Genomic DNA, 25,589 nt, shown 5'->3' with positions numbered 1-25,589 from the left:
AGCCCTCCTGATGAGTCTTGGGAGAACGCACACTACCAATGACATGCTACACTGGACCTCTTCCTTCCTCCAGGTTTTTGTGCTAGATTGAGGTTTTGATAAAAGGCAGAGTGAATGGAATGAGTGGGAGGAGGTAGGCACACAAGGGGAAACCTCCATCTCCAGTGTTACAGTTCTCTAAGCATGCCACCTCCTCTCCTTCTTGGTATATCTGTACCTGCTATTTCCTCTACCTGGTTTTAGCGAGCCAATCCTATTAGTTTGTCAAAATTCACCTTGCCCAGCCAGCATGGCTCAGTGGTTGAGTGTCAACCTATGAACCAGGAGGTCATGTTTTGATTCCCAGTCAGGGCGCATGCTCGGGTTGCAGGCTTGATCCCCACCCAGTGTGGAGTGCGCAAGGAAGCAGCCAGCCGATCAGATTTTCTCTCATCATTGATGTTTCTCTCTCTCTCCCTATCCCTTTCTCTATGAAATCAATAAGAATGTGTGTGTTTTTTAAAACTCACCTTGAAGGCTCATTCTTCTGGAAAGCTCCTCTCTCAATGCGGATTATCAGCCTTTACTCTCCACCTGTGACCACAGAACTCCCCCTCCCCTTGAGTCATCAGCCTCTTTGTGCTTTAATTGTTTATTGTGTGCTTTGTCTGCTTTGCCCTCTTTAAGGACAGTAATTGAGCTATTTAATTCATCAGTCTCCAGCACCTAGCCCAGTGCTTGGCACAACAGACTATTCATTCTTAAAATGCAATTGGTCATATAGCTCTCTCATAGTAGCTACCTTTAGCATTTTACTTGCAGTTTTGACCTTGGGCCACGGGCTATACCTTGTGAACCACCTTCCTCTCCATACAGTCATTTCTAGCCCTGCTAAGACTTGGGTGAACACACACACTACCAACAACCTATAAAACAGGCCCATAATACATTTAAGTGGCCTCTTCTTCAGGTGTAAATGTTGGTTACACTGATGTGAATTGATTCAGAAGGGGGATATTAAAAGAGGATCTTACATGACAGAGCTGTAAATATAATGTGTAAGTACAAGTGTGTGGTCTTTAGAATTAGGCCGACAATTGGGTTCAAAGCCTGAGTTTCACTTCTATGTTACATTCGACCTGGGGTTGACAAACTGCAGCCCACAGGCCACAGACAACTTGTTAACTGCTTTTTACAGTTTTTGAGCTCTGAATGCACTTTATGTTTTATAAATTGTAGAAAAAATATCAAAAACAAGAATATTTTGTGATGTAAAATATTTAGAAAATTCAATTTTAGTATTCAGTTTCAGTATTCAAGTCTTATTGAAACACAGCCATTCTCATTGTTTATATATTGTCTGTGGCTGCTTCTGCCCCACAATGGTGGAGATAGGTTCTTGTGACTGAGGCGGTACGGCCCACAAAACCTATCATATTTACTCTCTGATCCCTTACATAGTGGGTTTGCTGACTCCTGCTTTAGAAAAGTTGTTTGACCTCACTGATCCTCAGGGTTTTTTCCTGTATCACGAAAATAATAAATAGCACTTCCTTCAGAAGACTGTTATGAGGATGAAATGAAATAATGCACATAACCATCAATAAATGTAAGCCATTATTATATGTAATTCATTACAACACTATTCGCTATTATTGTTGTAATTATTATTGTACTGAAACTTCCTTCAATAAATAATGTTGAATTTGAAGCATTTCCAATATTTTTATAGTAATAAAGATTTTGTGATTTATCAATAAGAAACATTTGTGTTATAAATATAAAGACTGAATTATTAAAAATCAATAAATCAATACCAGTTCTAATACTTACTCTTTTACACATTAAACTTTTTATAAGCTATTCACTGTACATGAATTCCTACTCCTTGTCAAAGTATTTTCTGCTATTATTAAAATAAATGTTTCTTTGTATACTTTAAATATTTCATGTTATTTTTAAGGCAATTTGACATGGCATAGTAAAGAGCTAACCTTGTCAGAGGAAAATTAGGTTGAATCATGCCACTCAATTGTCATAAGTAGAAAATGGGAATGTTAAATAATTATAAGTGAACACAGAGCAAAAAAGGTAGAATTTGGAAGGCACAGTAAAATTTATGTTAAAAAGGGGGAGGGGAGAGGATTTTAACCTCAAATTTTTTTCTCTAGAAGTAAGGTTAGCAGAATTTTGCTTAGGGATTCATTAATAACTCTGAGGTAGAAAAATGTCAGTTTATCTAATCTGTATCCCTATGTTACACAAGATTTTATTTTATTATATTTTTAAAGTTCTCTAGAAAATGCATACTGTCCCCTTCATTTAGCTGTTCCAAGTCTTTCTAATTTATGACATCTTTCTTACTTTTCTTTGTAGTACCAAAATGTAAGGGTATATAGCATGTGACACAACATAAATGATGAATAAATATTCACTGAATGAACCAGCAGGAAACAGAGAATCCTTGTGGGAGATTTAAACAGCTGTCAACAAGGCTACCCAGGCTCTTTACCACATGATATCTGTTCAGCAAAAATAGAACAATTAAGTCATGGCTCCCACTTCTGTCCTTTGTTTTTGTCTTTATTTTCTATTGTCATGTTATTTTGTATTTTCTATTCTCTACAAAATACCATATATCACTTTAAAAGTATTGTCTATTCCTTTTTGTAAAGTGACATGGAAACCGACCCCTTTATCTTTTATGTTTACAGCAACCCACATAGAGATCATGCTTATAATAATTGGTGAAACAGTCATTATGAAATAACTAGAGGCCCGATGCACAAAAATTTATGCAAGAGTAGGCCTTCCTTCCCCTGGCTTCTGGCACCGGATTCCTTCCAACACCCGGACCTGGGCTTACCCCTCCAGCCGCCAGCAAGTACCCGGGACCTGGGCTGGCTTCCCTCTGCTCCGCCTTCATCAGAAATGACATCTGGAAGATGTCTGGTCTAACTAGCATATTATCCTTTTATTATTATAGATGCTCACTCTTAATTAGCACCTCTCAATGGAGTCTAATGTATCTTTCCAGGAAAGGCAGAGTCAAATATCTTCCTATATACCCTCTTAGTTTATGAATTCTTATTTATAGGTCAATTAATACATTTTTAAAAATCTACTAATAATGCTTTTACTTTTACTATAATAATAATCAAACCTTATAAAAGGTCGTGTCACTGCAAGGAGTGTTCTGATGAACCAAGATGGATGAACAATGATGAAGGATTTCAAATTTTTTCGCAACCTAGTTTGAAAAAGGAAAAACAGTTACTCATAACCCATTTTTAGTGGGAATTAAAACAGGAAGCATGTTCCCAAATAAGAATATATACACATATACACAGAGTTCTAGGCAAGTTGCTATTACCAATAGGGAAAGTGTAGAATAGTCATAATTAATTTAAAAAAATGTTTTTTGACATGTAATCTGAAACTTGTGACTCAAGCCTTATTTTCTCAGAATAAATGTAAGCTGAAGTGGTTGTAGTCACAGAGTCCGTAAATCTATACCCATCATGGCATATTTTTGCTTAACAATTGCTTTTCATTTTTGTCAGCATTATCTTTACTGTTTTGAAAAGTGCACTTTTACAAGCAACTTAATTTATTTGATCTCTGAGCTTTCTTGGAGTCTTCTTATATACAGTGAAAACAGGAACCATATATCAAGTGGTTGTTTGGCCTGCAGGTTACCATTTCAAGATTCTTGATTTTCAGGCACATTTTTCAGCGTTAGTAATGCTACTTTACGAATGTTTGAATCATTAAATGAATTTTAGTTACTGTAACAGGGCACTCACATGCTGTTATGTAAGGAGCCACACCTAAGTGGATGCCATACCCATCACAGATATCATAAACTGGTTTGTTTATTATGACAGTTTTCTGTACATGGCAATAATGTGCTTTGTTCTATTAAAACCAATACAAAAAAAAGGAAAGTATCTTGAAGAAGGGGCACCCAAAGGCACCATATGGCAAGTGGTTAACATGAATTAACGGTGAATACTGAAATAAGAGCTCTACATTTTCCAAAATCACAATAGTCTCAATGTATATAAATAGCATCAAGATCACATGGCACCGGTAGAAAATGATGGATGCTGGTTTACCAGCTCACATTGCACCTTGATGTGGCAATAACATGCATAGTTTAAAGCACAGTTTGGTCATTAGGTCTGACGCTACAACATTTAACAAAATCTGGGGAGGATTTGCTTGGGGCACCAAGTGACACTTTGATTAATATGTTATCATTTATTATCTCAACTATGCATAACTCAATGTTCCTAAATAATTGCATTTTGGTAGACTAAGAGGGAGTTAGAAATAGGAATTATTGAGAAAATAAAACTAGGGATTAAATAATGGAGCCCACCTACCGTCTGTCAATCATCTGGTAGCATTTCTTCATCCAGCCCAGCCCTGGCATCTTCCGTCTTGGAGTTGCACCATTCAAGTACACAATCATATAATCTTCAGCTACCATCAACTCTAAAGTACTTATTACATATCTGATCACAGAAAGGAAGAGGAGTGTTTTCAGTTCCCACATGAAATACTTTACATCTTCGACACCATAATTAGATAACATTGAAATGACAGTGTGTATAACATTTGAGAATGGCTGTGCATATTACCTCTTCACCTGGAGAAGAATGCAGTTACCTAACATCATTTCTGAGAGTGAGTACTGTTCATTTAAATATACAGTTGCCTTTTTTTTTTTTTTTAATGCAGGTAGACTAAAAATACCTGTGGGTAAGAAACCCAACTTTCAAAAATGTCAACAGTGTTATCATACAGTAACGGCAACCCAGATTAAATAAGGGCAGACCTAAATGAAGCCAGGTCCTCATCCATTGACTAAGAACATGTTATCGGGGAACAAATATTAACACTTCACCTAGAGGAAATGTTACAGCATTTTAAAATGCAGGCCGAGCTGTGTTTGTTTTCAATCCATTCATTCTACTGACAGGAGTGACTTTAAAGGTTTTAGTCTCTTGAGCAATGTTCCTAGACAGAGATTTCATTGGCTTTTTCTCAAAGGCTTAGCACAGTCTACATCATTTATTTCCTTTTAATTTTTTTTATTTTTATTGATTTTTTACAGAGAGGAAGAGAGAGGGATAGAGAGTTAGAAACATTGATGAGAGAGAATCATCGATCAGCTGCCCCTTGCACACCCCCAACTGGGGACGTGTTCACAACCAAGGTACATGCCCTTGATCGGAATCGAACTGGGACCTTTCAGTCCGCAGGCTGATGCTCTATCCACTGAGCCAAACCGGTTTCTGCTATTCCCTTTTATTAAAGATGCTGATCTGCCATGCATACCCACAGACATTAACTCAAAGCACTTTGTTGGAAGTATCACTCACAGGAAAAGATTTTCCATGACATAGTGGTAATCCGCCCGACTGCTGTCTGGCAGAAAACAAGCGGCAAACACAATGATGGCATTTAGGCCATCCCCATAGTATCCTGGGGGACAAACAAAAAGACATTTGTAACCAATTGAAAGCTTTAACAAGATAATATTTAACCCAAAGGATAAATCTGGAAACCTTGGCAAGTGTGTGGATGTAACAGGTATATTTTTAATTTAGTATTATATAGACAGTACTTTTATAAGTATATACACATATAATTGTCTCTTAGTGGTTAACATATGTTATCTAGAGTCTTAAATATAGTGTGTTAATATATTTGTATATATAGGGTATCCATCTATTGTGAACGATTATATGTTATACATAGCCATGACTGGGTGTATAAGTACTCAACTTATCAAAGGATAGGAGCAACACTTCCTGTTTTATGGGCTTCTAATTTATATATTTAAAAAATGTAATTTATATAATACTTTTTTTCCTTTCATGGCTAAAAAAGAGGTCCAGAGTAATCATTTTCAGCTCTTTTAAGTTTTAACTTGAAGGGAAAATTTCATCACCAAATTGCACTACAATCTCAGACTCATAGACTTCAGTGACCAGATGCTAGTGAATAGACAAGTAACCGTCTTGGCTTTGGTTTAGAGGACTGGTTCCCTGCGATCTCCAGGTGCAGAGAAACACTCTCAGGTGTAGAATAACTGGGCACAGAAATCAGAACCTCATCTCTTAGAGAGAGGGAAAACTCAAGAAGGGTTGGTCTGGAGTTTTAGGAAAATACATGTGTTGGAAGAAACTGGAGAATTACTTCTTGGTAACATGAGTGGAGGGTGGAGTTCTATTTGCAGAGGGTGGTGAGAAAAAAGGAGGCAGGAGATGCAGACAAGTGTGGTCACTGAAACTCCAAAAGCTAAGGGAAATGCAGATATCTCGGGACATTTTACCCATTTTGGAAAGCTCTGCTCCATCCTCTAATCAAGCTCTGGGTTCCCTTAGAGCTCATCTTTGAAATTCATGGCAGCGGTTGACCAGATCCCCACGGGTTTGTGTATGGGATCTCACGTGTCTTCCGGACTTCAACATGGAAGCAATGCACCGCAGGGTCATGTTTTTATATCCCCTTTTAAACACTTGCAATTTTTGTCATATAACATAGTTCTGGACTTCAGAATCATCACAGAGATTTCCTCAAGGCTCTGAGAGGGAGGACAGGACACACACTCACGCCTGATCCAGTGCTCTCAGAATTCAGCATGTCTCATTCTTTCTAAACTCTAAATATCCCTCTGTTGATGACAAGGCAGTAAAATACTGGCTGGATATAGATTTGGATGGGGCTTAACTTTTGAAAAGCAGTTTAATAAGATGTTCTCTACAAAGAGAGAGTGGGATTCTACCACAAAAGAGGTGGAAAAGAGAGTGATACCATCTAAAAATATATCAAATTATGGGTTCGTGTGTATTACTAATTTGAGGTTGTATGCAGTGTTTACAGAAGATGCTACCTATGTAAATCTACATCTGATGCAACACATGTTTGTGAGACAGGGTTGCAGTAGCTTCCCTCTGGATCCTTTGCCTTAGTTTCATCTTTTCCAATATGTCGATATTTGCAACTCCTTTTTAGAATGCGATATGAAGGAAAATGAAAGAAAGAGATATATTTCAATACAGGAAGTATTTGTTCCTCCGAACAATTTTAGGCTTTTATTAAGAAGCCTAAATAAAATGGAAATTCATAAAGGATAAGTTGACTTAGCTACACTAATCCTACACCATAAAGGTGTGCAATGCAGACTCAGCACAATGAAAAAGGTGGCTTCGTCAGAAGAGACAACAGACATAATGAATCCAGCTTTAAAAGCAGGTGCAAAAGCATACTTTTGAAAGCATCTTTCTGAATGTAGCTGTCTGGCTGTCAGAATAACTTCAAGATCATGACTGCTCAGTTGCTTTGATTTCTTTTTCTATTTCTTTCTTTCTTTTTTTTTTTTTAAACAATGACATTTTATTGATTTTGTACAGAGAGGAAGGGAGAGAGATAGAGAGCTAGAAACATCGATGAGAGAGAGTCATCGATCAGCTGCCTCTTGCACACCCCCTACTGGGGATATGCCCGCAGCCAAGGTACATGCCCTTGACCGGAATCAAACCCGGGTCCCTTCAGTCCCCAAGCCGACGCTCTATCCATTGAGCCAAACCGGTCTCGGCTCTTTTTCTATTTCTGAAGAATTTCTATGCATTGGTTTTTGTTTTGTTTTGTTTTTGTCTTGTTTTTAAATGAAAGCCTGGAGTTTTTGAAGACTATTTCAGAGGTCATCTTAAATGACAGTTCAACTCTGTGTCCATGCTGTCTGTCTTTGGAATGCTGTCATGTTCCCCAGAGTTCATGTAACCAAACGAATGCTTAACCACTTACCACCTTCTGACCATTGTCTAAGTCAGGAATGGCTCTAGGTAAAAATTACTAAAATGTACAAAGATGGCTTTTTGTACTTTGGGGCACCTCAACAGTTGGAAGAGAAGAAAAGAAAGAGGAAGGAAACAGGAGGAAAGGAGGAGATGTACAAAAGGACATGGAAGGAAAAGAGTTCCTCAGGAGAGTTTTCCATTTAAGTCAAGAGCTGGTGCCATTGTTGTCAGGCTTTGGAGATACTGTAAATAGCAATGGCTGACTAAGTGCAATAACCAGAATGAGTGGGCCATTCCCTCTTGTCCTGCAAGATCTCCTTAAGGGGATTGACTAACTCGATTGCTATTCTAAATATGCAGCTTCCTCATGTAAAGTTGCCCATGAGCAACTGCATGATGCGTTTGAAATTTGGGTTTTAGAAATGTGTATTTTATTAGCCTCTCTTCTCAATGACCCTGAGGTGAATTCAGAGCATGTGTGCTGAGGTGCGTCAGCAATCCCACCATGGTGCCTCCTGAGACCCTCTGAAGCAGTGATGCAAACCTTACCTGAGGCAGAACAGACAGGCATGAAAGGGACGTAACACAAGTTTGCTGGCCCGCAAATGGAATGGAGACAGAAGGAAAGCTGCCACAGTCACAACGGAAACATCACACACACACACACACACACCAGCCAGTAACTCTTCTCATTCTTTCCAGGATCATTTGTCCAGCAACATGGCAGAGAAGGTTACCTGAATCTCCTATAATAAAAGAAGTAAAAAAAAAAAACACACACACAAGAAAATAAGAAAAAAAAGGAAGAAAGAAAAGAAACCCCTTGTTACAATGCTATGGCACAACTGCACTTGGTCATTTAAAAATATTCTCTGCTTCAAGTTCAAAAAAGCCAGTTCTGGCCTCAGAGTGACCCCATGCTGCTGGCAGATCCAAACCACCCTCTCTTTGCTTTTTTTAATTTTAGCAGATGGCAGGAATATTGGTCACCCTCTGATGACTGATGAAGTGATTAAAGCCCAGAGAAGTTATGTGATTAATTGCCAAAATCACAAGTTAATTCCTGGAAAAATTGGGTCTTGAACCCTGTTATTGTAAATGTGTGCAGGGCCTCTGACAATAGCTCATGTCAAGGTCACCAATGCAGAGGACCGGATTATTTGTTCAAAAACTATTCTCCCACACTGATATCCCCAACTGGTATGGACACTTGGTAAGGCCTTGCTTTCTAGTTAATTTATGCAGCTCTTCTAATCATCTTGCAGTTGCACAGAGCACAAAAGCTGGCACTTCTCCTTTGGCCTGAATGGGAAAACATTCTTAGCAAAATGCAAGGCACCAAAACAAGATCCCCATCCAGGATGGGGCACTGATGATTAAATGCTCATCAGAAGCCAGGATGGCCAACTCCACAGACTGGTAACTAAGGAGGACTGCCTTCTCATCACTAAAGTTTAAAAAAGCGGTGTGAGTTTCCAACACAGAAGACCAAACTCTGGCAAATTCAGAAGCAACATCTGAACGATCTTTGCCCACAGAGCACAAAAGCTGTTCAGGGCACAGGAAGAGGCGGCATCTCGCTGACGTCCCGGATGGGTGCAGCCAGAGGCACACTCATGCAGGCCAGCGCCTGGAGAAAGACGAGGTGGAGCAGGGGGTAGGAAAGGTGGCCTTATCTTCCAAACTGGACAGTCACGCAGACAAAAAACAAACTCAGCAACAGAACCAAGAGGCGCTAATGCCAATGGGAGCAGGCGGCAGGGATGGAGGGTGCAGCAAACGATGTTATCCCTGAGGGGTCAGCTCAGTTATATCTCAGAGGACGTGACAAGCAGAAGCAGGGCTTTTTCTGTCCCTACTGTGCTGATGACAACTGCTCTCTCCTATTTCAGGCAGTGGACCCACCCACACAACCCACATACTTTTACTGTGGTGCAAAGAACAGGCAGGTGGGGGCACTGGAGGAACAAGAGGTGTTAGGAGAGCAGCGAAGCAGTGAGCCTGCCTTCTGTATAACCAATGGCTCTTCAGTTAAGACCAAGGGGTAGACATGTATAAGTATCATCACTGTTCTACACTTTTTAAAAAATCCTTTTTATTTTTAGAATGAGCACTGACTACGTTTATAGTTAGCTGCTGATTTGTTTTTATTTCTAAACAAATCATACCTCTGTGCCCAATGGGTTGTGCAAAGGAGGCGTGGCCTTCTCGGAAGCTCTGGGTGATGTTCAGGCTGTGGTTTTTGTCCTAACAAAGGGTTGGCCCTAGGACCACTTGTCTGTCACCTCCAGGAGGTCAGGCCAGCTCTATTCTGAAGGGCTATGGGGAGAGTTTCTCTCAGAGGAAACGGCCCCAGCCCACAGCACTATCATGGGGACAGAATGCCATTTCAGGCCACACTGTGAAGCAGGAAAAAGGAAGCTCATGGCTGAGGACACCTATTGGCATTTTCCTTCACTGTCATGGTTGGAGTCCCTGGGTGGTCAGATACTTACCTGCAGGGAGCAAGGCATAGGCTGGAAAGTGGAAAATTTGCTGGTGGAGGGAAATTTGATTGAAAAAAACACAATGTCCTCCTACTATTTAGAAAACAAAAGCTAGGAGTTTAATGCCGTCCCGAGATGCTTATTTCCCTGTCCTTGATGAGGAAGAGGGAAGAACGTTTGCCATGTTAGCTTACACTGTTCTGGAACAGCTGAGTGATTAGGGGGTGCCTCGGGACTGCAGGGAAGGAGCGCATGCAGCAGGAAAATAAAAAAGCCGTCGATGCTTTCTGAAGTTGACCATGTTAAATGTGTTGCTCATCTGGCTTGTTGTGAATCCTAGATTAGTCCAGGCTCTGGAGCTCCAAGAAAGCACTGGAAATATGAAACACAGCTTTCCCCTCTCCCTTGCCCCTCAGTAGGCACATGGAGGTTTTGGCTGGAACTGGCTGTTGTCAGGCACAGGTGTCATGGCGTTTAGAGAAAAGCCAGTTTCAGGGAGGGGAAAACAATGACAAGGCTGAATCTAAAAAGATTTCCCAAAGATGATTCAACATACTATTTTGTAATTAGAAGCAGCTCTATTGTAGTGATTTACTGCAGGCTACGGTGATAAGGACTCAAAAACAATTCACTTAAACCCTACAACTAACCCAAATGAATTGTGAACAGACATTATAAAACTGGACAACTCTGGCATTCAAGAAATTTGCATAGAAGATTATAACTATCAGATCTGTGATATGAAAAACATTTTCACATAGGAAAGTTATTTTTGCAGTTTGCTTTGCAATGTTTGTAGAATTGGGTATAAAGTGATATATTTAGCACTACAGTCCCCTAAACCTTGACTGCCCAATAGGGTCTGTGGGGTGTCATGCTGCAGAGCACTCTAGTTTCATTTTCTAATAAAAGTATAAGGCTGCCTGTTCCCCTGTCCTCCCCAGATCCACACAGAGCTGGACTACCTCCGTGAGAAATGACCCTCCTGTAGGGCTCGATGACCTTCATGTCAATCCGCTGCTCTTGTTCTCCAATCACCACTGTCCTCCACAGCCGGTTGTCCTCCCGCTCCTCTTCTGTGGTATATTCCGGAATAGACTCGGACTCCTGGCCAGAATCTTTGTTGGCTGCGGGATTCTCTGGAAAGGAAGCACAGAGCCAAGCTTCATTGAAGGAGCAATGCCCTTACTGTTGAGGCAGTTCAACAGCCAGCTGCCTCCTGGCAGAGTCAACCTGGTGGAGCTGCCTACTATTTTATACAAATCACATAAAGGACACTCAGGCAAGTCTGAGGATTCACTGACTGAACAATCAGACCCATTGCTAAGATCAAGCTGAGGGTAGGGACAGATGCAGAGCTAGAGCTGTCCTGTGTCAGCAGTGGTCCAAGAGGGTCTAAGCTGTACCAGCTCATCCTTGGTCATACAGGTGGAAGACCACAGGCCTTTCGGATGTGGTAAGAGGCTATTATCAGGTCCCCATAATCCTGTTTTCCTTGGGCCACGTTTCCTGGTGTATCCTAAGTGTGCAGGGTCTTAGTCTCTTGATGATACCACTGTCTAGACCCCTGCTCTGAGATGCTTACAATGGAGCAGAACCTCCTTCCCTATTTGGAGCGTATCAGGACATAACTTTGATACACTTCCTATGAATTTTTCAAAACATGTGGGAGCAGGATTTTACAGTAAACACACTAAAGTAACTTTGTAGACCAGAAATGTTCCAAGGTCCCAAATTCTCAAGACTCCTATTTATAGGTGCATAAAGCAATAAAAAAAAGCCCACTGAGCATCTTGGGGGAGAAATTCACTACCCACTCTTGTGCATCCAGAAAAAGCAATCGTGTTACATTTTTAAAAAAAGAATAAACAGCAATTGTTTCTATTTTTACTTCAAGTACTAGCAGAGTTTAACAATGATTCATCTTTGTAGGTTTAAGTAATTTGAAGGAAACGATTATTGATAACTTTCAAAATAATTCTGTGAGATATTATATAATTTTTCTTTCTTTTAAAAATATGTCTTTATTGATTTCAGAGAGAGGAAGGGAGAAGTGGAGAGAGAGAGAGAGATAAAACATCAATGATCAGAGAGAATCATCAATCAGCTGCCTCCTGCACATCCCCTACTGGGGATTAAGCCTCAAACCGTGACCTCCTGGTTCATGGGTCAACATTCAACCAGAATCACACCAGCTGGGCTATCTTATTTTTCCATTCAAGGAAAGGACCTTTTATGGGATTTGGATAATAAAGCAATACTTTGAGTACCTACCATGTGTCAGGCACAGTAGTGGATATTATACTAGATATGATATCAATGCAAAAACTAACTGAAGTAGTTACCTTAGGTCACAGAGTCAGAAAACAAATACAGTCAAACCCTGACCTTTTCTACTCTACGAAGCTATCACATTGTAACTCGAATGTGTGCTTCTCTCATTCTTATTTATTTTACTACGAGGCTGTGAGTTCCTTGGGCTAAGAAGCTCTTCCTGAATTACCTTTAATATTCATCTCCACCGTTAGCTTGGAAACCTGCACGGAGTACTCAGTAAAAACAAGGAGGGTGAATGGGTAAAGAAAGCTTTGACAAGTTTTTGGAAATAGAGGTAGTCTGTAAGGAAGCCACAACAAAGCTATTATGCTCTGGAAGATTCCGTAAGACACATTCAAACATGTCTAGTTTACCTGCGACTTAGAATAATAAAATGAAGTCTAGTTGGGAAACAATCTTAGCCTTTTTTTTTTTTTTTTTTGCCAACACCAACAGCTACCACCACCAACAGAGCCTTGCCTCTCCCGCCTCTTCTGTGTTCCCACCAGCGCTCAGCTGCTCCCTAAGGATGGAAAGCAGCAGCCTTTTGGCTTCAGATCAAGCACTGTGTTGCTGGTATAAATCCATCATCTGCATATGGAATCCTTTCCTGCTCCTCCCTTCCTGTTGCGTTAGGGCCCTTGGATGCTCCTCTTAGCTCCCTGTTTTCCATCTGATCTGTGCCTGCAGAACTCTGGGCTCTGTTGTTGGTTTTGATGCTGCTGTGTACACAGGCTCTCCCTTGCAATGAACTCACCTTCCACCAACCCCTCTTCATCCTGTTTGAGACTTTTTGGCCTGTTCTAAATTGGCCTGGGTGATCTCTGTGTGTTGTTTCCTGCATGCTTTACTGAGGCTACTTCATTTCAAAGTTTTGTATATTCTTTTTTTGTTCTCTCCTGATTATAAAAGTAAAATATACTCTCCCTGGCCAGTGGTTCTCAGTGGTTAGAGTGTTGGCCCAAACACTTTAGGGTCTTGGGTTCGATTCCCGGTCAAGGGTACGTGCCTGGGTTGCTGGTTCAATCCTTGACCCTGGTCGGGGAATATGTGGGAGGCAACCAACCAACATATTTCTCTCACATCAATGTCTCTCTCTCTCTCTCTCTCTCTCTCTCTCTCTCTCTCTCTCTCTCTCTTCCCCTCCCTCTCTCCCACTCTCTCTGAAAACCAATGGAAAAATATCCTCAGGTAAGGATTAACAATAATAACAACAAAGGTAAAACACACTAATAAAAGTACAAGCAATATAGAAATGGATCACAAAAACAAAAAAATCTTTCATGCCACTCTCACTCATTATTTGATATCTATTCTTTTTTCTATGTGCATACGTACACATACATCTTTCCCCTCCAAATGTGTGATTATTCCAGATATTCTGCATGTTCTAGATATACTGTTCTATAATGTAGTCCTCTTCAATAATATCACACAGGATTCTTTTTGTCTCAATGTACATAAACTCTGTTTTTAAAGTAGCCTTAGAGCCCTGGCTGATTAGCTCAGTTGCTTAGAGCATTGTCCTAATATGCTGAGGTTTTGAGTTTAATTTCCGGTCAGGGTGCATACAAGAATCAACCAATGAATACATAAATAAGTGAAACAACAAATTTATATATATATATCTCCCTTCCTTCCTTTCTCTCTTTATCAAACCAGTCAATCAATAAATAAAATAAAAGTAGTCCTAGTTCCATTCTGCTGATGTCTTTTAGTTTATCAATCCCATAGGGATAGAAATTTAGTTTTATTTCATTTTTTTTTAAAATATATTTTTGTTGATTTTTCAGAGAGGAAGAGAGAGGGATAGAGAGTTAGAAACATCGATGTAAGAGAATCATCGATCAGCTGCCTCTTGCACACCCCCTACTGGGGATGTATCCGCAACCAAGGTACATGCCCTTGACCGGAATCGAACTCGGGACCTTTCAGTTCGCAGGCCAATGCTCTATCCACTGAGCCAAACCGGTCCCGGCTCATTTTGTTTTTGTTCCTTAGAAAGAATTTGTTTTAGTTAATATCTTCATACTAGTATCTTACCTCATTTGGGTACCTACTGCTATAGGCTAAGTGTCTAGCAATGAAATGCTATTGCATAAGCACCTAAGGTTTCTATGAACATTTCTGCCCTGAAAAATATAACATCAATATAAATGAAATTCACCGAAATCGGTTTGGCTCAATGGATAGAACTTGGGGACTGAAGGGCCCCGGGTTCGATTCCGGTCAAGGGCATGTACCTTGGTTGCAGGCATATCCCCAGTAGGGGGTGTGCAAGAGGCAGCCAATCGATGACTCTCATTGATGTTTCTAACTCTCTCTCTCCCTTCCTCTCTGTATAAAATCAATAAAATATATTTAAAAAAATAAATATGAAATTCCTGTTTTCTCACACTGTCAAAACATTGGAGCTTATCAAAACTTATAAGCCCTGACAATTTAGGGTGAAACCTGTCTCTTTATTATTTTAATTTGTATTTATTTATTAGAGAAGGTGGTGACACCCTGACCATCTGGAAAAATTCGGGGTACCTTATTCACAGAAAAGACTCTAGTTACAGGTTAGCTTTAGAAAAGGTAGCTTAAACATCACTTAGTAAGAAAAAAAGTATAAAAGCACAGGAGTGTTATAACATTTTTATCAGAAATATTCAGGCTAAAATTCTTTATAATTTTTCCATTTCTCTTATGAAATGCCTTTGCTGAGATCTGGATTATGGTAAAAATAACTTTGCAGTTGGTTTGGAAAACAGAAATAGGTCATCACCTTTTCTGACCTTTGGATATATTGAAGTTTTTAAGATTAAAAATTTAATAATGAAGCATTAAAAAGAAAACTCAGATTTCCTTGAATAGAAAGACTGACCTCCTAAGTCCTTCACTACCTACATATTTCTCATATCTTTGGCACTTGTAAATATCAAAGGAAATCCAACCTTAATTATATCAGCACTTTGAATGATATTTTCCAACTATTTGGACACAATTATTAAAAGAAAACTGCGCTGAAGTGAAAACCAATTTAATATCTTTTGATAGTGAAATTCAAAATTTTTTCATTAAGCAAAATCACGGCGTGGGGAAATAAACTGGCAGAAAGAGTTGGTCATTAGCTACTGTGAAAAACAGGCAATGACTTGAATGTCCTTCAAGAACCCTCAGTCATGAAAATGGCTGAATAAAAGGATGAGAAAATGTGAGGCGGTGCTATCAAGATTGGCTTCATATATATGAGCCCAACTTAGTAAAAAAATCTCTCCTAGTCAGTGTCAGAATATTTATCAAGAAGCAGGATGGCCCAAGAATTAAGGACAACAACCTGGGGCTTAAACGCTGGCTCTAACCTTTACTAGCTGTGTGACCTTAGGTAAATGACTTAACCTCTGTGTGCCTCAGTATTCTCTTTTTTTAAAAAAATATATTTTATTGATTTTTTACAGAGAGGAAGGAAGAGAGATAGAAAGCTAGAAACATCGATGAGAGAGAAACATCGACCAGTCGCCTCTTGAACTCCCCCTACTGGGGATGTGCCCACAACCAATGTACATGCCCTTGACCGGAATCGAACCTGGGACGTTTCAGTCCACAGACCGACACTCTATCCACTGAGCCAAACCGGTTTCAGCTGCTTCAGTATTCTTATCTTAAAATAGGGAAATAGCTATTCATAGTATTGACATGAGGATTAACATAGTTAATATTTATAAAGTAGCTAGCACAGATCCTGGCACATAGTAAGCACTATGAAAATATTCATTAAATAAAGTAAATTACTGACCAAACACTTTTGGAATACTGTGCCTTAAAAACTCCAATTTTGTTTCGAATGTATATGCCGAGTTCCAAATGCTCACACAAGAAACCCAAAACACATGCAGCTTTTAAGCATTGATTTCATAATTTGGGACTAAAATGTATTCCATCCCTTTCAACACAGTCAGCTATCCATGTCTATATGTTTATAAAATACAGCTATTCAGACAGACTTTGTGTTTTCAGTGTTTGATGTTTTTTGTTTAAAAGTGTCTAAACATTCATCTTTCATCTGACAATCAGGGTGGACTTTAACATTCAAGTTATATTTAAATTCTGTCCTTTGAATTTAAGACCTAAAAAGTAGGGTTGTGGCTGTTAAACTGGTTCTCTCAGCATAACTGTATCGACTAAAAAAAAACTATGTCAGCAAGTGGCAGCTTTAATTACCAGTGTGTTCAGCCACTACCACTTTGCTTGGCAGTTTGACTATTTATAAAAATAAAAGCTTCAGATGTGGTGTGATATAGCTCCCCAGGGTGACAGGAAAGTGCAGGGGGAGGGGCAGAAGGAGCCCACAGGGTCACGCCACAGCTGTCTTCGGTGGGATTGTAAATCAAGACATGATTCACAAATGTGAGAATATCTTAGCAGGAAAAGGGCCAGGGCAGCTGGGGGTCACTGGGATGGATGGAGTAGATGGGGAAGCACCTCTGAGATGGTAGAAAAGAGTATGAATGGAAGCCCTTCTTTGGCCTCTTATTTGTGTATTTCAACCTATAGGGTCAAATGCCCAGATGGCTATAGAAACTCAAAAGCATGACAAAAATGCAATATAAAATCACTACTTAAAACAGCATAAACTGTAGAATTAGTAGTTTACCCACTTCCTTTTTAAATTTTTTTATTTATTTTTATTATTAGCTTGAGGATATAAAGCCTTCCTCTCTGTGATGGCAAGGACTCAATCTGTGCTAGTCAACCTTGCTAATTGGTGGCTCAATGACCATTGGTTGAATTAATTCACTAATTTAAATATATATATATATATATATATATATATATATATATATATATATTTGATCTTTTACAGAGGGGAAGGGAGAGGGATATAGAGTTAGAAACATTGATGAAAGAGAAACATAGATCAGCTGCCTCCTACACCCCTTCCACCCCCCCAACTGGGGATATGCCCGCAACCAAGGTATATGCCCTTGACTGGAACTGAACCTGGGACCCCTCAGTCCGCAGGCCAACACTCTATCCACTGAGCCAAACCAAGTATGGCTTAATTCATATTAGGAGTGTCTGTGTTTGATGCAGCAACTTTTTATTTTCTCTCTTTTTATTCTTTCCTCACCACAGCCTACTCCATTCGTCCTTCCCTGCCCTCATGGACCAGACACTCTAGTGGGAAGAGAAAGACAATAAACATGCAGATAATTTGTTAAATAACATGATTTCAATTAGTGATATGGAAAATAAAATGAGCACGAGGATAGAGAGTGACTGAATGGTGAGGGTGGGGATCTGAATAAAGAGAAGAGAGCAGCCATGTAAGAATATGGTAGAAGAAAATTTCAGAGAGTGGAAGCTTGTACAGAGAAATTGGTAATTCTCTGCTTCAAATTTTATCTTCCTTCCAGATTAAATTCTTCTCTGCAAACTCAGCCCCAATTTTCTTACAATACAGCATGTAACAGCCTTCCCTCAATCCCAGTGATTAGCATAGGTCTGGAATAGAGTAGGGGTTTAACAAAAGAGCAATGGCTATGCGTGACCTTTGTCAAGCTATAAACTGTCAATCACAGCCACCTAGGAGCTGAGATACAAATAGAAGCTTCCAGAAATCACAGAAAAGAGCCAATAGCAACAAAATGGGAGGTTTGTTATTAATGCCACTGAGATAATCTTTCACTTTTCACATAACGTTTGCCTGGCCAACGTGGCAACTTACCATGCCCAGTGTACTCAAAAGAATCAGCTTCGTCAGGGGTGTCAAGTTCATCCACATTGATATCGATTTCATCTGGACTGTCCAGGTTATCATCTGAGAGAACAGACCCTTCACTCTGGTCCAGAGAAAGATTGATGTTTGGGGCTGTGAGCTTGATCCTCTGAGGATGAGTGTCATTAAGATCCAATGAATTGGGTGGTTCTAAAGAAGAAACAGAATAAACACATCAGGTATTAGACCGTATACATGACTGCCAAGAGTGATAGTGGGAACCCATGAAAAAGCACCTTTAAAGCCTTTTTAGGGAAGGTAGGCTTGCTAAAAAAAATATCCTTCTCTGGGATTTAGAATCCCCTTCTTGACCAGTAGCCTGCATGCTGGCTTGTCTCAGCCCCATCAGCCCTGGCCGTGTAGAAATAGGAAGTGGGAGACATTGCTAAAATGGCAGAAAACTAGTTTTCAGAGCTGCCTTGCTCAGATTTCAGAACTTAAAACTGATATAATATTTTTAAAAATATATATATTTTATTGACTTTTTTACAGAGAGTAAGGGAGAGGGAAAGAGAGTTAGAAACATTGATGAGAGAGAGAAACATCAACCAGCTGCCTCCTGCACACCCCCTGCTGGGGATATGCCCACAACCAAGGTACATGCCCTTGACGGGAATCGAACCTGGAACCTTTCAGTCCGCAGGCCGACACTCTATCCTCTGAGCCAAACCGGTTTCGGCAAAACTGATATAATATTAAATTTAATTTTATTGTGTGTGTTGTATAAGAAAGACAGTTAAGCTTACATATAACTGATCATGGTTCATGCAGACTAATCCTATGGAATGGAGGGTAAGAACTTTATCTGCTATGTTCACAGATAGCTCCCAAATACTTTTATTCAGCTTCTGATAACTATACAGATGATGTGGAATGATATTTCTTTGACTGGCATTCTTTCTATCTTTATTTTTATTTTTTTTATAAAACTGAGATATCCTCCCAGATTACTTTTTTTTTTCTTTTTTATTGAGCAGTCATTACATTACCTCTTATGCCAATATTGTTTGTCATTGGTTCCCATACCTTAAGGGGATGGTCTTATGTTAAGGCTCCTGGAAGTAACTGCTACATTTTTTTTTTTTTTTTTTTTTTTTATTTATTTATTTTTTTTTTTAAATATATTTTATTGATTTTTTACAGAGAGGAAGGAAGAGAGATAGAGAGCTAGAAACGTCGATGAGAGAGAAATATCATCCAGCTGCCTCTTGCACACCCCCTACTGGAGATGTGCCCGCAACCAATGTACATGCCCCTGACCGGAATCGAACCCGGGACCTTTCAGTCCACAGACCGACGCTCTACCACTGAGCCACACCGGCTTCGGCAGTAACTGCTACATTTTAATTGTAATATGTATATCTTGCCACTAATATGTCATTCACTTAACAGAAGAAGAACTAGAGAAGTAATTTTTAATCAAGTTGATCCTAATTAAATATTCCCAAAAATAGAAATTTCAGGACTCTCACAAAATATTTTGAAGGCCATCTGGTATACCTCTCAATTCTGGAATTCAAATCTGGTCTTTTCATAAGGAAGTTAACACCATTTTTTTTTTTTTTTTTTTTTTTTTTTTTTTTTTGCCATTAAGATGTTCTGTATAGAACATCACCCAAACTATGTTCCATGTAATGTTTTTATTATTTGAAAAAGTTTCCAGTGTTTGAAAAACAATGGATTTCTATAATATAGAAATTCTCAGAGCAGCACTATCCAGAAGAAATCTTTGTAATGATAGAAATGTTAAGGTATTGAAATAAACCTAGTAAAACAGAAGAACTGAACTTCTCCAATTTATTTTAACTTGAATTAATTTAAATAGCCACATATGCATAGGCCATGGACACAGACACTAGTGTGGTAAAGGTTTGGGGTGAGATGTGGGTTGGGTGGAGGGAGCAAAGAGGGGAGGGGGGAACTGGATAATCTGTAAAACTGTTAACAGTAAAAAAAAAAAAAAAAAAGTCACATGACTAGTATTCTGAAAAATGTACTTAAATGCTTAGATACACACACAAAAAAATTGACTCCCTTCTTCCTACTCCATTTTAGGCTTGGCTGGTAAGGTCAGGATTCAGGATCTTGGTATGGTCCTGAAGCTGGTACAGTTCAAAGAAGTGTCCTTATTACAAAGTGGAAGTCACATAGACTGCAAAATATTAATTTAAAATTCCTTTTTGAACATGCCTTGGGTTGTACACCTTTAGAGTATAGGGTTTCTTTTTCTTTCTTTTTAATAACCAGGTTACTGAGCCTTCTCAATATCACATTACTAATTTTAAACATTCTCACATTTAAGTATAAAGTTGGTGAACTTAGATGTTAGTTAGAAATTGCTGTTATGATATACCGTAGCCAGTTATCACAGGAAGTGGAAACATTGCCAGGTGAGGCCATGGCTCAGCATATAAAAGGTGGCCCACAGTAGTGAGCATCAATAGTCAAGTCAACCCTGAAATTAACCAAATTGAGCTTAACACCTTCTTCATACATATTTCCCCCCACTTTCTTCACAGGTTGGAGGCATAGGAAGTGTTCTCTCACTGAATAATGAAAATGTTTGAATATAGAATAGTGCTGAAGGAAATAAACAAATGCTCCTCTCACCAGGCCTCATGTCTGCAGCACCGGGACTCAGCATTCCCTGCTCAAAGGGGATGTCCATTCCCACATCCTCTGGCAGTGGTCTGAAAGACAGCAAAGCAAAGAGTGTTCACAGTTGTGTGGGATTTAATTTTCTTTGAAAGGGAAACATTGAGATTCCAGGATAGCGTTTTTAATTCATGTGGAATGAATCAAGTACATGTACTGAATCCACTCTAAGTGTCCATAAATTAGAATGAAGACTTTCTCGGTTACTGTGAATTGGAACCATGGACACCAGTGTCACTTGGTGCATGCGGCCTGTCACTCCTACCAGATCACATAAGTAAACATACCCTAAGTAAAAAAAAAAAAAAAACACCTCAGAAACAGAAAAAGCAAAGCACTAATAAATATACTTAAGAGGGTATCTAATATATATTTTTCAGTAAGAAAGGAATATATGTGCTTTGGAGTAAAGATAGAACTGATTTTGTATATATCTCTTCCTCTGTGTAAATTTGAACAGATTCCTTCAACAACACGGGCCAAGGAAAGTATACCCTGCTGGTCTCACTTCCTTTATTTGTAAAATTAGAGGCCCTGTGCACAAAATTCATGCACTCGGGGGTGGGGGTAGGGATGTGCCTCAGCCCGGCCTGCACCCTCTTGTAGTTCAGGATCCCTCACTTATTGCTCCTTATTACTCAGCTCACTGCTCCTTAGTGCTGCTGGAGGTGGGAGAGGCTCACTTGCCAGCAGTGAGCCTGGCTTCTGGCTGAGTGGCGCTCTCCCTGTGAGAGTGTACTACCACTAGGGGGCAGCTCCTGCGCTGAGTGTCTATCCCTAGTGGTCAGTGAGCATCATCGCAACCAGTCATTTCATTGTTCAGTTGATTTACATATTAGCCTTTTATTATATAGGATAGGGATACTAGTATACCACCTACCTCATGAGTTGTCTAAAAGATTAAGCAATGAAGTAAAGTACCTAAAATTCCTAAGAAGGTATCAACCAATGTTATTTTCTTTAATTGTTTAAAATTTAAAAATTAATTGTTTATTACATATTGGTAAAGATGGTTCTAGTCATGAGTTACTGTCTCTTCTCTCTAATCAATGCCAAGCCTAGGACCATTTATATTAGCCCATTTGGTAAGACAAGTGTAGGGGAATAGAAAAATACTGAGGAAAACTGTGAAATTTATATGCTGTCATAGGAAACTGGCCACACTGTCCAGTCAATTCCTCTTGACTTATTTTCTTTCTTTTTTCTTTTTTTCAAAAAAATATATTTTATTGATTTTTAACAGAGAGAAAGGGAGAGTGATAGAGAGCTAGAAACTTCAATGAGAGAGAAACATCAACCAGCTGCCTCTTGTACACCCCCTACCGGGGATGTGCTCGCAACCAAGGTACATGTCCTTGACCAGAATCAAACCTGGGACCTTTCAGTCCGCAGACCGATGCTCTACCACTGAGCCAAACCGGCTTCGGCTGTCTCTTGACTTATTTTCATCTCCCATCCCTCATTCAATAAGTCCTCATTTATCATGATAATGGATTAATCTTCTTGGTGGCTTCCATAAAACTTCACTTATCCGGGGTGAATCCTTGTGATATAGACACTAATCCAAATTTAATCATGATAAAACTTATTGTTAAGTTCTAAATTTATTAAATAGTCCCTCTCATTCTCTCTTATTGAGCCTTCTCTCCACTTGAATCTGGGTCTATCAAACATTTGGAGTTTGCTTATGTAGATGATCAAACTCTCTAAGATCCAAGTTAAAATCCTAATCGTCAATAACCCTTTGATGAAAACAAAACTCTACACCTCTAGTGATAACTGTATTTCTTCATTTATTCAATGAATAAGTATTGAGTGTCTATTATGTGCTGAGGCAGTGGTCAGCAAACCTCGGCTGGCGAGCCACATGCGGCTCTTTGGCCCCTTGAGTGTGGCTCTTCCACAAAATACCAAGGCCTGGGCGAGTCTATTTTGAAGAAGTGGCGTTTGAAGAAGTTTAAAAAAAATTTGGCTCATGGTTTAACATAATTAAAGTTGCTATAATTTCAGTACTAACCCAGGTAAGGGAAAATTTCAGTACCGCAAGCACAGATCCCCACAGAGCCTGTAAGTGCCACAGAACCTTAGTGAGTGGAGCTCTTGTCTCTCAATATTTTTTTGAAACACAGAGCAGAGACCCTGTCAAGAAGGTGCTAGAAAGCCAGATGTGGCCTGTGTGGGGGAAGATAAACACTGAAGGCTGCGATTGTGTGTGTGTGTGTGTGTGTGTGTGTGTGATCAGAGCAGAGGCACTCTCACAAACTTGTGGAGATTGCAGACATTTTAGGAAACCCCAGGGACAGAGAAGGAAAGCTGAACCCAGGTTGCACAGACCGTAAATAATTCAGCCACATTCACACATCAGGTCCATAAATATTTGTAGAAACAAACTGGTCAAACAGAGTACTTGGGGATTGAACAGAATGGAGCTTTACAATTGGTAATGGAAGCCTTTTGGGATCAGTTAGGTAACAAATCAGTCCAGAGTGAAGGGACGTTCTTCCTTATCAAGCCATAGCAACTACTTAATTTGGGGTTTTCTGTGTACAGACTGGAAGCTAGCTACCAAAGCAGCTGAGGAAGTTGTAAACACACTAGTGTAACTCTACTAGGGCTGACTTCCCAAACAGATGCTCAGCTCCAGGTCTCCATCTAGAGGATGGATCCAGAACTGTTGTTCACGGAATGGTTTCTACATCACTAGGAACCAATTCTTTCATCAACTTTTTCTGGTTCTCCGCCTTTGGGTACATGGTAAGACTGTACTTTCCTGCTCTCCTGTGAAATTAGGGTGACCACGTGAGTTGCTATGACAAATGAAATGAGAATGGGAGTGGCAGGTGTCAATTCTGGTCAGAAGAATTAGGAGTAAGTGCCTTGGTGGCCACAGAGAGGCTCTGACAGGCCCAGTTACTGTGAGGTGCTGAGGCCCCCTGACTAAAGCTCGCTGGATATGTGAACAAGAAAGGAATTTTTGTTGTGTTTTTCCCTGAGATGGGTTTCTGTGTTACCACCTCTTAATCTTTACTGCTTGTTTGAAGGACATATCTGACTCACACTGCTACCCTAACCTGGATAATCTATTTCCCACATTCTAGGGTCATATGGATGGTACACATCTTCTTGTCTGTATTGCTACAGCATGAAAGAACATTTTTTTAAAAAATGGTGACAAAAGTTAGGAAGGGCACCCAATTCTCTTTGTTATCTCATAAACATATTAATATATTACCTTTATGTTTTTCTCATAAGCATCTAGCATTTACAAATCTAATATTTTTCTTTAAATTGATTTATTTTAGCTAAATAGATTTATTTTGAAAGGAATGCTTGTATCACTAATATTTATGGAAATTAGAATCACTTGCCTACAAATATGCATATAAATGAAATATAATAAAAGTAAAGCAATGCTATTACATTCTCTTACTCTGAGATTTTCTCTCTTTGCTAAAAAGTGTCTGGCTGGGTATAATGCCAGGTAACATCATAAATACAAAAAATGCTGTATAAGAAAGGACACCCAAAGAGTATTTAATACATCTCCAAATTTGAAAACAACAACAAGGGAAATACACAGATGCCAGAAATAAACAGTTATTCCAGAAAGCTTATGAGAAGGTAGCCCATGGGTTTTGGACTGGACATAGGCCTTAGGACAAGTGATCTCCAAGTACTAGAAGAAAGGCCTAGGTGTGAACTTTCTAAATAAGGTCCTGAACCTTCAAGAACTGCCTCTTTAATAAAAGAGGATGAGAGCTCTAGCTGGTTGGCTCAGTGGATAGAGTGTCAGCCTGTGGACTGAAGGGTTCCAGGTTCGATTCCGGTCAAGGGCACATGCCAAGGTTGTGGGCATAGTCCCCAGTATGGGGCATGCAGGAGGCAGCCAATCAATGATGTTTCTCTCATCATTGATGTTTCTATCTCTCTCTTTCTCCCTCTCCCTTTCTCTGTGAAGTCAATAAAAATGAAAAATTATTTTTTAAAAATAAAAATAAAAATAAAAGGGAATGAGAACAAACTCTACCCCTTGGCCTTGGAAAGCCTAGTCTGCTTGAAATCTTGGGTGGAAAAGAAAACAACCCATGAGAATTGGAGACATTAACCATGTGCCAAGCATGCCTTAGTTTATATTACCTGAATGATGCAGGAAACCCAAGTCAAGAAATTAAAATGGAAAATCATCTAGGACCACTGAAGACCTAGACCTAGCTTAGGGATCCAGAAGAATCAAATGTGATCACTTGGTAGTGCTACTTTTACAACCTAGGATTCACTGGGAATCTACCTATGGGAAAGAAAAAACTCTCCGAAAGATAAGCTCAATCCAAAATACGCCCCCCCCCCCCCAAAAAAGACTATAGGCTACACTAGAAAAGAAACACTATGAGCCGATTGCCAGCAGATATAGTAAATTGAAGTATTAATAATAAAAGTCCTAATAAAAACCAATATGAAAGAGATTGTAATGATTAAAGAATAATTTTTAAACCTTTGTTGTGATAAAGCAGTGATATTTGAATTGTTTGTCTAAGCAGGTGGGGTTACCTACCCTGAGTAGCCATGCTGCTTAAA

General features: G+C 39.5%; 1 protein-coding gene across 18 annotated transcripts in view; it reads right to left on the bottom strand.

Annotated features, from left to right (window-relative positions):
- Positions 1 to 25,589, bottom strand: part of PRUNE2 (prune homolog 2 with BCH domain) — a 197,586-nt gene that overhangs the window by 18,079 nt on the left and 153,918 nt on the right. For 13 of the 18 annotated variants that reach the window (XM_036433743.2, XM_036433741.2, XM_036433748.2 and 10 more), the window contains 7 exons: positions 20,970 to 21,049; positions 18,309 to 18,509; positions 11,245 to 11,418; positions 8,531 to 8,539; positions 5,370 to 5,472; positions 4,368 to 4,499; positions 3,143 to 3,229 (listed from right to left, as the gene is read on the bottom strand). In XM_036433743.2, coding sequence (XP_036289636.1) covers positions 3,143 to 3,229; positions 4,368 to 4,499; positions 5,370 to 5,472; positions 8,531 to 8,539; positions 11,245 to 11,418; positions 18,309 to 18,509; positions 20,970 to 21,049 — 786 coding nt within the window. Of the gene's footprint in view, positions 1 to 3,142; positions 3,230 to 4,365; positions 4,500 to 5,369; positions 5,473 to 8,530; positions 8,540 to 8,568; positions 10,652 to 11,244; positions 11,419 to 18,308; positions 18,510 to 20,969; positions 21,050 to 25,589 lie in introns of those variants that run through there. The other 5 variants (XM_036433742.2, XM_036433747.2, XM_045580103.1 and 2 more) reach the window with 3 other exon arrangements.

The sequence above is a fragment of the Pipistrellus kuhlii genome, unplaced genomic scaffold, assembly GCF_014108245.1.
Source record: "Pipistrellus kuhlii isolate mPipKuh1 unplaced genomic scaffold, mPipKuh1.p scaffold_m20_p_12, whole genome shotgun sequence".
Lineage (NCBI taxonomy): Eukaryota > Metazoa > Chordata > Mammalia > Chiroptera > Vespertilionidae > Pipistrellus > Pipistrellus kuhlii.
Note: the sequence above shows the minus strand (reverse complement) of the source record. Positions and strands in the feature narration are given on the sequence as shown.